A 12,436-nucleotide genomic window follows, 5' to 3' on the forward strand; every position below is an offset into this window, starting at 1 on the left:
TGATCAGTGGATTCAGCACTACTCCCACACATGCAACATGACAGGTCCGAAAGCTGAATGTCTCACAAGGTTAGCTCTAGTAAGACATTTATTTAGAGCCATAGTCCAAACTAGGAAGTTAGATTTAGTTGGGCTGGTGGGATTCCACACCTGATGACAAGGGAAACCAGAAACACCCCTTCTAAGAGAGGACCTCTCGAAGACAGAAGTGGACCTGGAACCCCCCAACCAATTGGCCCCTATTTATTTTTTTGATTGGAAATGGTAACTTCATTAAAATAACTTTAAAAATAACTTTCCAGATTTAAGTACAGCTGTCAACCCCCAAGTAGGTGTTGAGCCCCCACTAACCTTTCTTACAAAACTGCCCAGAACATACTCTCCCTCACAGTCCGTTGTTTAGCCAATGTGTCAGCTAAACCATTAGCTGATCTCCTTGTCACTTTGAAGCATGCACCAATCTCCCTTGTTATATTGTGGGTTTCCCTTATGGGCTGTCTATAAATCCAGGCTCCCAACTTACCAAATTGCAGCCACTCAATCAACAATTTAGAGTCTCCCTCAATCTCAATTTTGTGTAACACCAACTGTTTTGCATATCTTACACCTTGAAGCAAGGCCATCACCTCCGCTCTCAACGAGTCCCCCACTCCTATTGGTCCTAAAAACAAAGCCACAATTCTGCCATTTTCAACTCTGAATACTCCTCCTATACTTGAAGAAGTGAAGGGCCCGGGTTACCTCTTGAACTCGCATCAAAGTTCAATTTCACTCTTTGTTGTGTTGGTGGGGACCACAGTTCCTGCAAAATAGGTTTCATGGAAGTTGTAGAAGCCACCACTTCCCAATTCCTGTAAATGTCTTCAGCTGAGAAATCTTTAAACAAATCTAAAGTTTTCAATCAATGAATAGTCATAATAATTATCCTTTCTACAGTTGCCTCCTTGGATTTTCTCCACGCCTTTAAAGATTCTATTATTCCTTTCTTCCCAAACTGACCATAAGATAGCTGCTCTTGTGGCTCTCCACATTAATCTTCCACACCTCTTCGGTTGCCTGAAAAGGCTTGGGTCAAAAAGGCTTACCACATCTGGGGAAGGTGTCCACCTACAACTAAGGATAGAAGAGAACCAAGTCCAAATAAAGCAAACAAATGGACAAGAAATCAAATAGGTGTGTGATCGTCTCACCAGATCCCAAGCATAGGCTACAAACATGGGGTGATAGGCAAACATTTGGCCTTTTTCTTTGCAACATATCTAGAGTATTGATTTTTTGGATAACCACCTCCCAACAAAAAGCCCTAATTTTTGGGGGTACAGGCTGACACCAAATCTCCTTTGAAGGAAAGCTCCTTACAGGGTTTGATGATTGAATGAGGATATCAAAAAAGGAGGAACAAGTGAACACACCAAATGGGGAAGGTTTCCAAATTCTACTGTCCAAACAAGATTGGTCCAGGTAAGTTGACCCTAGAAGGTTAATTAATTCATCCACCATTGTCATTTCCGACTCCCTTAGACCTCTCCTCAAACCCAAGTCCCAAGAGTTATCAGTAAAAACTGAAGAGGTCACTTTTCTTTTATTTTCAGAAAGTGAATAAATAGAAGGAAACCTTTCATTAAGGGGAATGTTTCCAACCCAAGCATCTTCCCAAAACAACACTTTATTTCCTGCACAAGCATCAAATTTGACGTAAGGAAGGAATGAAGGTAAAATACCATAAATAGTTTTCCAGGGAGAGAATCGGGAAGCCCTAGGGTCGACTCCTGCATCTCAACCATTGTCTGCCAATCCATGAATGCTAATAATCACTCTATGCCAAAGTCTGTCATGTTCCAATGGCAATCTCCATAACCATTTCCCCAATAATGCTGTGTTTCTTAGCCTAACATTTCCTATTAATAGGTCTCTTTCATCTCTACTTCTAGAAACCACCTCCCACTTCACTAGGTGGTCTCTTTTGGTGTCTCCTGGTTCCCAAAGGAAGTTCCTCATAATCTTCTCTAGCTGGTTTTCCACTTTCACCGGTACTTATATAATTTTTATAGTAAATTTGTACAAATTTTCTAATATTTCTGATATTTCTTATTTTTAGTTGTAAATAATTCTATTGAAACCAACATTTACCTTTAAACTAGCTGGTTTCTCTCTCATACTCGCAATCTAATTCCTCCCCAGACCCCATATTGGCAGGAGTCTTGTGCACTTACTAAAATTGGCAGGAGTCTTGTGCACTTACTAAGTATGGTTTCTCTCTCATACTCGCAACCTATTTGTGTTTAGACCTTAATTAAAATAAAAATTTCCTGTCAATATTACTATCTAAACTCCTAGTCTAACTCCAAAATAAATCTAATAATAGTTGATTAATTCTACTAAAACTAATTTAATGTAAAGAAACCAGAAATTACTAAAACTAATGTCATAATTTACTATAAATAGTAGTTATAAAAAATTATTATAAATAGTAATTCCTAAAGTTACTATAAATAATATTTTGTTTTTTTATAAGAATAGTGAATTCTAGAAGATTGAATTTCAACTATGTTCCTAAGACACCAAAAAACTAGAAAATATTTTTGAGAACTGCATTTTCTTTGTGATGACGTGGTTGACCAAGATGGGCAAGAAAAGAAATAAGCACTTAATGAATAAACACTTAAAAATAAGCTCAAATTTTGAGCTTCTTGAATAAGTGCTTATTTCCAGGAAGAAGCACAGGCTCATGCTTATTTCCCAAACACAAATAAGTGCTTATTGGGGTCATCCCGGTCCAAAATAAGTTCTTATTTGAATAAGCACCCCCAAACTTAGCCTTAAGACTTCTCTTTTACCACTGATTAGAAATCTCATTAATGGGTTAAAAACAAAGCACCAAACAGCATTAAGGGATGTGGAATCACAAAAGGTCCATAAAATACAAAGTGTTTAAAAGATCAATTATAAGGAAAAGATTCTTATCCCCCCAAGAAGGATTACCAATTGATAGTCCCGTGTAAGAACTTAAGTGGTCCATGGCACAATTGGAAGGAGCAGTATGTATGATTTAATTGTCACAATTCCATTAACTTTTTTTAATCAGTAATTCCATGAACTTTTTGTGAGTTCCTTAAAAAATCAACTCTAAATACGGTGCACTGGCACATGCTATCTTGTATTCCATTTTTTTCTAATATTAATAAAAATGCTTATAAATTGTTGATAAAAAAACACCTTCGAAAATGATTTGCACAAAGAAGCAAATTTTGATCCATCACTTGGAGATATTAGTGCAATACTGCACCCATCGGCAGAAGCTCTAGCAGTTCTTCCACTTCTATGAACATAAACCTAAAAGGTCAAATAGAGCTTAATTAGATAAATTGAGAAACGATAAATGTAACATAACAAGCAAAATCCCCCCTTTTTTATAAATGAACACGCAAAATCCCCTTAAACCACTTACTTCTGCTGAATGTGGAAGTTGATAGTGAACAACAGTTCGAACACCAGGAAGATCAAGACCTCTTGCTGCAATATCAGTAGCAACAAGTGTACCATGTTCATTTCCAGAGAAGCGATCAATTGCCTGGATAAGCATGAGGAAAAGCAAACATAAAACTCAAGTACTCAAACGAAGCCAACAATGAAGCAGATTGAGACATGGACCATGGACTATAAAATGATTGTCTGATAGCCAATTACATGTTAAAGATGCTTCCTTTTCCATTTTCTTTCTGTTTTTGTTTTACTTTTTTGATAAGCAATGATAAAATTTCACTGTATGGTTATACCAAAATAAAAATAATAATGATGATGATGATGAAAGCCCCTTGCATATCTAAATTTGGGTCACAACTCATGACCCGCGTACTGTATAGAGTTCCAAGAGATCCATGCACTATGCAGGTTATTATACAGAATTATTATTTTTTTTAATTTCTTTTCCTTTTTTGGGTAACTGATCAGAATTTAACAAGTACAACATAAAGTCATGATAAAAGGGGATGGGTCATAGCCCTACCCTCCAAATATAAAAAGGGTTATCCCTTTTCTACTCTCCCCATGCATACAGACAATTCAAAATATAGAAAAAAATTACAATATGGAGCCAGCTACCCCAGAAGTATTCATCATCATCATCATCATCCAGGCCTTGTTCCAACTATATGGAGCCAGCTACATGAAGCCTGTTTTGCCATTGCCATATCCATTGTTAAATTATGAGACCTTAAATCATTTCTTACTACCATCCTGTTTTGCCATTTGCTACACCTATTGTTAAATACTACCAGCCCTTAAACCATATCTTACTACCTTAACCAATGTCCTTTTTTGTCTTCCCCAAGCTCTTCTAGTACCTTCAACTTGTAACAGATCACTTCTTACGGATGCTATAGATGGCCTTCTTTGCACATGATCATATCATCTTGGTCTACTTTCCATCATCTAATCACTTATTTGAGCTACTCCTAGGTTCCTTCAAATGAATTAATTTCCTTTTTTATTGATCAAATGAGTCCATTTCTGACCCTGTCCTTTCTATTTTTTCACTCATTCATCTCAACATAAGATATTTGAGGATCCATGTCCATAGGAGTTTGAAAAAAAAGTTCTAATGCTGGCTGCCAACCTGACACAACATTCCTCCTTTATTTAGGCTTGGGATTTGCAGTGTAAGACAAGCTCACACTGGTGGGTATTATGTGCCCCAGTAAATTAAGTCTTTAGTCACTCCTTAGCTAGGGTGTGAGTGAAACTATTTGCTGATCTAGGAACTCTCTTGATCAGCAACAAGAGATTCATTCATTAATTAGAAAACACAAAAGATACAACAAGAAGTTGTGATTACAATCAAATAGAAATCAAATAGCCTCTGCTATCTCACCCATCCCTTGCATAGCCGAAAAAAATTGTTGTCTATAAAGTATTAACTCCCAACTTTGCCAAACCATCAACCAGGCTGTTGGTTGATTTATGTACCCAATGAACCTCAATCTGCATATCCTTTGAAAACCATTTAAAATGCCTAGTTTCATTTCTGAAACACCAAGAAGCTGTCTTCAGAATTGAGGCCAAAGCTCTAGCCCCTGTCTTCAGAAACAGGGGCTCTGCCCCCTTCTTCTTTTTCTTCTTATTAAGCAGGGATGCACCCCAACTTTCTATTTTTTTCCTGTATTTTTGCATTATTTTTTATTAATATTGATTTTGGAACAAAAAAAGGGGCTTCATACCCTTAAGAAATATTTTTTTGGGGAACAAAGCAGAGCCCCCTTACTTTTCTCTTTTTTTCGCTGCATTTCCTTTTTTGGCCCAATACAGGTTATTAAACATTGAAATTAATATATTTAAATGATGTATTTATGATGTTATTTTATGTTTTTATATGAAATTTATAGTTAGTTACTTATTTGAATGGTTTTATTGCTAATAAGTAGTATACAGGTATGTTGGTAAGTATAAAAAACTAATAAAATAGCTTAGGAGTAGGGATCTTTAGATTTTATGCTTTCAGATTCCATTGCCTAGGCGTCTGGGTGCCCTGTGGTTGCCTAGGCATCTTGACAACTATGTCCTCAACCCCCTTTCTATTTTCAACTTCGTCACCTTCTCCCATCTAAGCAAATGAACTTTCTTCCCTTCCCCAAGTTCCCACAAAAAATCTCTCATAATTTTTTCCAACTTACTCACAACTTAGGGCATGCTAAAAACCAACATAAAGTAGACAAGAAGATTAGCTAATGTAGATTTGATCAAAGTTATTCTCCCACCTAGACAAATGTAATTTCTCTTCCACCCAGCTAATCTCTTCTCAAACCTTTCCACCACTGGAGTCCAAAAACTTAGAGAATTAAGATTGTCACCAAGGGGTAATCCTAGATACTTGATCAGCCGGTTTCCTTTCTCACAACCCAAATAACCTGCCATATCCCCAACACATCTTCTTGCACATTAATGCCGACCGATAAGCTTTTATTCCAGTTAATCTTCAAATTGGAGACCCATCGCAAAAGACTATGATATCATTTCCAAATTATAGGCGACTTACCTGAATTCTATCCCTCCCAACTGACCAACCATTAATCACTGAACCATTGACAAGAATTGACTAGATCACACGCAACCTCTAATCCATTTATACCCCAACTCCCCAAAGCCACAACTTCTCATGATATTAGTTAAAAACTCTTAAACCACAAGATCATAGGCTTTCTCCACATCCAATTTAACCACAACTGCTTTCTTTCTTAATCTTTGTTGGGCCTCAAAAAACTCGTTAGCAATTAAAATAGAGATATTCTATCTTCTATGAAATGTAAACTTGTTCTAGACTCCTAGGGAGCTAATGAAAGGGATGAGAGATCCATCATAAGGATGCCCGAACCCTGTAGGAAAGTTGGGCGAAATTTCAAAAATTTTCTCTCTCTTCCATCTGGGAATCACATTCCCTATTTTAGAAAATTGTATTTTCAAGGGTCGTTCTTGAATCCAAAACCGAACCAGATCTGAAACCAAAAGAAAGATACACCTGATACAAAGTAGCAGTAACTCCCGATGAAGGTGTCCATGCCCAAGGAGAATATCAAAACCCGCTTCCACCGAAGATGGCACAGTGTGTAATGAAGCAGGATCAGCAAGATGGCTCTTCAATAAGAACCAAGATCCTTCAGCAAGAATCGAACAAGGGCTGGTGAGCACGATTTCAGATTGTTTCTTCAGCCAAGAAACAATATCAAGAACTTTTCTTGATCAATTCCTTAAGAGGAGATCGAACTGGGTAGGGATGGCAAGAATAGGAGAGAATTCTGCAGGTTGCTGTGTTGTGTAACTGAGGAATTCGCCCCCTTATTTATAGCCTTCTCAAGATCAGCCTCCTAATCTAATTAGGAGAGCGTTCCTTAATCCAAATCTGATATTTGATCTGGACTCTTGAATGGATAAGACTTATCTAATCCTGTCTTATCCTTTAGCTAATCCTAATCAAATTATAAATCCTATCTTGCCTCCTTTTAATTAACTAACTTAAGTCCAGTTCGAATTGGGCTTTAGGCCCATTAAGCTTATGTGCTCACTTACCCCTTAACATGCTGCCCAATTGGCTATCTTTGTATGGCGTGGGACCCAAACATTGATCTAAACATCAACCACATGGGTTCAGCCCGGTCTGAGTCCATCACTATGGGCTCTTAATGGGCCCAACATTTACACTAAATGGTCCTTGGGTCCAGTCACCTTATGAAAACCCAAGGACTGTGGCAGATGCAAGATTAGCCCATCAGGTATTACCCTCAATGGTCTTACACTTAACCTCTCAGCCCATAATGATTAAACACTATCCGACAAGAGAGGACCTCTCCCTCGGCTGCAAGGAACAGTGCTGCACTCTCTACTGACATGGATCCCGGGAATTAAAACATTTTGCAAACATTTTGAAACCATAATATATATAAGTATATCTCTATATAAATATATTTTGCAAAAACAAATTTCAACGGTTGAAATCAACTGCCAGCAGTTTAGGTTTCCATCAGAGAGAGTGCATTCCCCGATCATTCACTTTGCCCGACAAAGAGACTGATCCTGTCACTATGATCACCCACTTAGAAGAACTCTCAGACTGTCCCAACATACCTAGGTTTTGACCCCCTCTAAGGATCTCACTGATTGGCATATCAAAGACAGCCCAATCCAACACCTAGTGCAGTACCATATTTGAGTCTAGGAGTCAGGTGTAACATTCCAATTTTGCCCATCTGTCTCCAAGGTCCAGGGCAATACTAGAATTTGGTCCAGTTCAGAGTTTCAAGAAAACCCACACTGCATGTACCTCAGGTCTCACCCTGACAGTTGAGACAAGCCACCCCAACCAACTTGGCAGCACATCAGTGTCAGCCTTGGTAGGATAAATCTCCCCAGATCTATCTAACAACTGTGAAGATTCTAAACTAACACGAGTCTCATAAGTGTCCAATTTAAGGGTATTACACAGAAACACACCACAATGACATGAATCAATTATGTACTTTTATTCATTTACAATAAATGTCAAAAGATACATCAATCTGATTAGAGTTAAGGGCATAACTGTCTAACAGCTAAATACTGTAGCTGATGGCCTAGCTAAGGCTGGAGTTCAAAGGGATTATTTTTATCCTTTAGGTTCCATGTTGTACATCTTCTCATGTACTTGTCTTCTAATGAATTCAGTTACTCTTTTTCTAAAAAAACACTTTTTTATTTGGTAGCAGTCCTAGTTAAAATGAGAATCTGTGGTACATAATATAAACATTTTTCATTAAAATATATGTAAAAATCAACTATAACAAATTATTAGAAAAGTCAACAATTTCATATGGGGGCATTATTTCCTCTTCCAAAGGAAAATATTTAACAAGCCAAAGTATTGATAAAATGAGAATCTATGGTACATATATAAACTTAGTACACCCCTCTGCTTATGTATGTGTGTGTCTACCTGTTTGTGGTTTCTAGTGATGAGATATATTCCCTATTACATCAGTCAATCACATTATGCAACTGTGAACTAAAGGCCTTAAAAGAATTTAGAAAGGCAAGTGATGGAGTGATGGAAGATTGTAGTTTGTTAGTGTTCATTAAGAGGTATTTCTTTCACAAGGAATAAGGAGAAGTAAGATGATGTTGAACTATTGGGACAATCCAAAGCAAGTTACACTATTGATCACCAACAGAGCTAGAAGTTCTTTTTCCAAGGCTGGTTTACAAGAGAAAATACTAAAAAAAATTGAATCCATTTTTCAAATGAGCCATATTAGGAAATATCGTACCAAGCTGAGGGTGTTTTTGTATAATTCCTACAAAAGATCCTTAGGGGCACTGGACAGCCCCATTTTCCTTTTTGTCCTTTACCTTAAGCCTTGTTTTTCTTGATCAGCAATAGAAAAATAAATATTTTATTGAGATATAGAATCGGGATATTCACTGATATATTTGGGGGTATTCACAACCATCAAATTCTCTCTTGCTTCAACAACCAACTGATTAACACCTTTGGGGGTATTCACATTAAAACTATATTTGTAGCTAACAACAAGAAAGCTTTATTTCAATTTTAAGATATACTTCTCAAAAAAAAAAACTTAAGATATACTTCTGCTACTTTTAATAATTTTGAAATAAGCTCAGTTTATTCATATCCAACAAGAATCTTACATTAACAAAAAATCCATGCTAGATTGACATGGGCACCCCTAGGTGGGTTTGGAAGGATGCAGGTAAATTAATAATTGGTAGCAGGATTGCAAAATGAGCTTAGTTCAACTAGTACCAACATTTTTTCATGACTAACATAAATGCTTTGAAATACGCGAACTATTTGCAAGTTGCAACCTCCTTAAAACATAATATCATAAAACTATGCTCTTACATAGGATATAACTAGAGGAAACAAGCCAACAAAGAAATGAATCAAGCACCTTCAGTCGAGCTCGCTGTTGCATTTGCGAATGAAGGGTCCAAACACTTGTTCCAAGGATGCGTAATAGAGATGAAATGTGGCGCAGAGCAGCAATTGATGTACAGAATACAATTGTTCGGCCTTGCCCATGAACACTCAAAATGTAATACAAATAGGCATCTTTATCTTCTTCCCTGCATCTGTAAACAACACATTTTAGTAATATGCTATGAATATAATTTTGTCCCTTAAATAACAAGAATAAAAGAAAAGTGAATTTTGTTACAGATGAATATTGTTTCATGTCCCTAAAGTTAAGTTTTCATGTTGTTACAAGAAGTAGACCACATTCTTTTTTCCTTCTCTCCTGATACAAACATGAGCATGCACAAATATTTTTGTTGTTGTACATGTCAAAACATGTTTATCTGAATTGCTACTAAGCTCAATATATATGTTTTTTTTCTTGAAACAGGTAAAGTAATATATTGTATTAATCTCACAAGGCAAAAAGTCCATATACAACTAATTGCGGTACATGGAAATGTACAGCTTTATTCACTTTACACTATGTAATCATACCCAGAGTGTTTAAAAAAAAAATCTTAAAAATAAAATAAGAACTTGTATTTCTGCCTTTAAACGCTTGTTACTTGACAACCAAGTGGGTGTTTGGCATCGGAGCGTTTCACAAGCGTTCCGTTTCTGCTGATGTGTCATGCGTGCCACATCAGCAATTAAACGGAATAGGCAAGAAAATAGCATTTGGCAATCATGTTTTTCAAAAAAAAAAGAAACATTTTTGTAATGATTAGCTTTGGAATTCGGGAAAGGAGGGGTTTCTTGAAACGTCAAAGTGGCGTTTCTTGAATTGCCTTGGTGATACTAAATCACCCTGGTGACATTGCATATTGAAATTTGAAAAAGCTAACTACGTTTCTGAGATGTCACGCAGTTGCCATTATAAATATATTATACTGTTAAGTCAAATCACTTTAAATGCCCAGTCAGCCTGCACCCTGATTTTTTGTGTTTTTCCAAAAAAACAGGTGAAACGAAACACTTGTGAATCAGGGCTCACTTGTGAAACAGAACGCTTGTGAATCCAGTGCCAAACACCATGCAAGATAGTACCTTCCACATAGCACTATGAGTAACCTCTTCTATTTTACTTGCTTTGTTTTAAAAAATACACTTCTTTCTTTACTTTCAAACTGACCACAATACTGCTACCAGAATTACACCTTATGCTACCTTCCCTTGTTTACTCAGACTCGGACCTCTTAAATCTCATCCCTTAATCTCTAGAACTGAAGCAGGCAAGCAGCTTCTTATTGCAAACAGACCTACCATTCTTGTCCATACACTGTTGGAGAACTTACTGTATAAGAGCAGGTGGTCAATAGTCCCCAAATTTTCCCAACACAAGACACAACTTGTATCAGCAACCTCCATTCCTTATCTCACCAGGTTGCCTCTAGTCAGAATAATATCTGAAGTAGCAGACAAGACAAAGAAATCCACTTTGGAGGGTACATCTGCCACTCTGTTGCTGGGGAAATCATTCTTCGCATTAGTGGTTAAGCTTTTATAAAAATATCTGACTGAGAATAAGCCAGATTTATCCCGGTCCAGATTCTTTTATCTTCACTTCTTAGGACCACCTGGGTGCTATTGAGATTTTGTAGCAGTTCCATCATTGGGGAGTGGGGACACCCCCCAATCAATTCAGGTTTCTCTTGAATACGGCATTTCAACTGACAGCACCATTCTTCATTTGGCATTTAAAATTCAGTTGCCCACCTTACAGTGGATAAGAAATGATAAACATTCTTTTCAAGCTTCTTGCACATAAACATAAACTTGTCACATGAAAGCCTCTTAATTTCAGGTGATGAAGCAGCTAAGCAAATGCTTCCACCCTTGGTTGTACAAGGTTCCCCCAGAGCCCTTTTATCGGAAAAATGCTACACCAAGAAATGGCAACCCTATTTTTCAGCATAACATTCCTTGCACTCTATGATGAGGAACTCTTAAAACCCTCTGATATTCCATATGAATTCTTATATTAAAGGAGAATTATGAGCAGCATGCTTGAGTCTAGTAAATTTCCTTGTTCCCTGCTCCTTTATGGATCTCCTTAGCTCCCTAACTAGGAGTGGCCATTTGTAGCCCAGCATGGCCCAGAAATTTCTAGGCTTGAGTCTAATGTTTTGTGTCCAGGCCCAGCCCGCAATTACTTATCTATATCTGTATATTAAAATGGAACGTGACAAGCTGGCACTTTCATGATTCCTGGTTATTCTGAAAATCGTTTATCTTTTTTTTTCCTGGTTGCTTTTGAGAATCACTAATGTTTTTTCTGGTTTTCTTGATTTTTTTTTCTCATTTTAAGATTGAGCAAAATAACTCAAGTGGCCAAAAAGCTTTAAGACTTTTATATCCTCTCATTAACTCACCATTAACTCCCTCTCCTCTTTCTCATTAACTACTTTAATTATCTCTTCTCATTAGTTATGCCATTAACTCTCTCTCTTCTTCATTACTCCATTAAATTGCCCAAAATTCATTAACTTTATCTATATCTATATCCATTTTAATTTAACTATAATTTTATATGCATTAGACATATTTATATTAAATTATAATTATCAATAAAAAATAATTATATTGAAATGGAGATATTCAATGATATATTATTAGGCTAAATAATCTACTTCAATTTAAAAGATAATTAATTAAGTAATTTATATTTCAGAATAAATATTATTTAATTCACTCAACAAATAAAACCAACTTGGAGGCTGAATAGTTTTTGCCTCTGGGTCACAGATCAATGGTTCGATTGTCTGGGTTGGACAAATCAAAGCATGACATCATCCATTTGTATATGTATAGTATGATATAATATAATTACATTTTGTGTGTTTATATTATTTTGTACTTTTTTATTTTAGTTTTTAATTTTTTATAAATAAAAGAGCCAAAAATTGAAATTTGAGACCAAAAAAGAGTTTT

General features: G+C 36.5%; 1 protein-coding gene across 2 annotated transcripts in view; it reads right to left on the bottom strand.

Annotated features, from left to right (window-relative positions):
- Positions 1 to 12,436, bottom strand: part of LOC104602729 (P-loop containing nucleoside triphosphate hydrolases superfamily protein) — a 59,497-nt gene that overhangs the window by 12,162 nt on the left and 34,899 nt on the right. For both annotated transcript variants that reach the window (XM_010266511.3, XM_010266510.3), the window contains exons 7-9: positions 9,438 to 9,618; positions 3,449 to 3,571; positions 3,217 to 3,333 (exon numbers count right to left, since the gene is read on the bottom strand). In XM_010266511.3, coding sequence (XP_010264813.2) covers positions 3,217 to 3,333; positions 3,449 to 3,571; positions 9,438 to 9,618 — 421 coding nt within the window. The remainder of the gene's footprint in view (positions 1 to 3,216; positions 3,334 to 3,448; positions 3,572 to 9,437; positions 9,619 to 12,436) is intronic.

This window comes from Nelumbo nucifera, chromosome 1 (genome assembly GCF_055504915.1).
Source record: "Nelumbo nucifera cultivar China Antique chromosome 1, China Antique-T2T, whole genome shotgun sequence".
Taxonomy (NCBI): domain Eukaryota; kingdom Viridiplantae; phylum Streptophyta; class Magnoliopsida; order Proteales; family Nelumbonaceae; genus Nelumbo; species Nelumbo nucifera.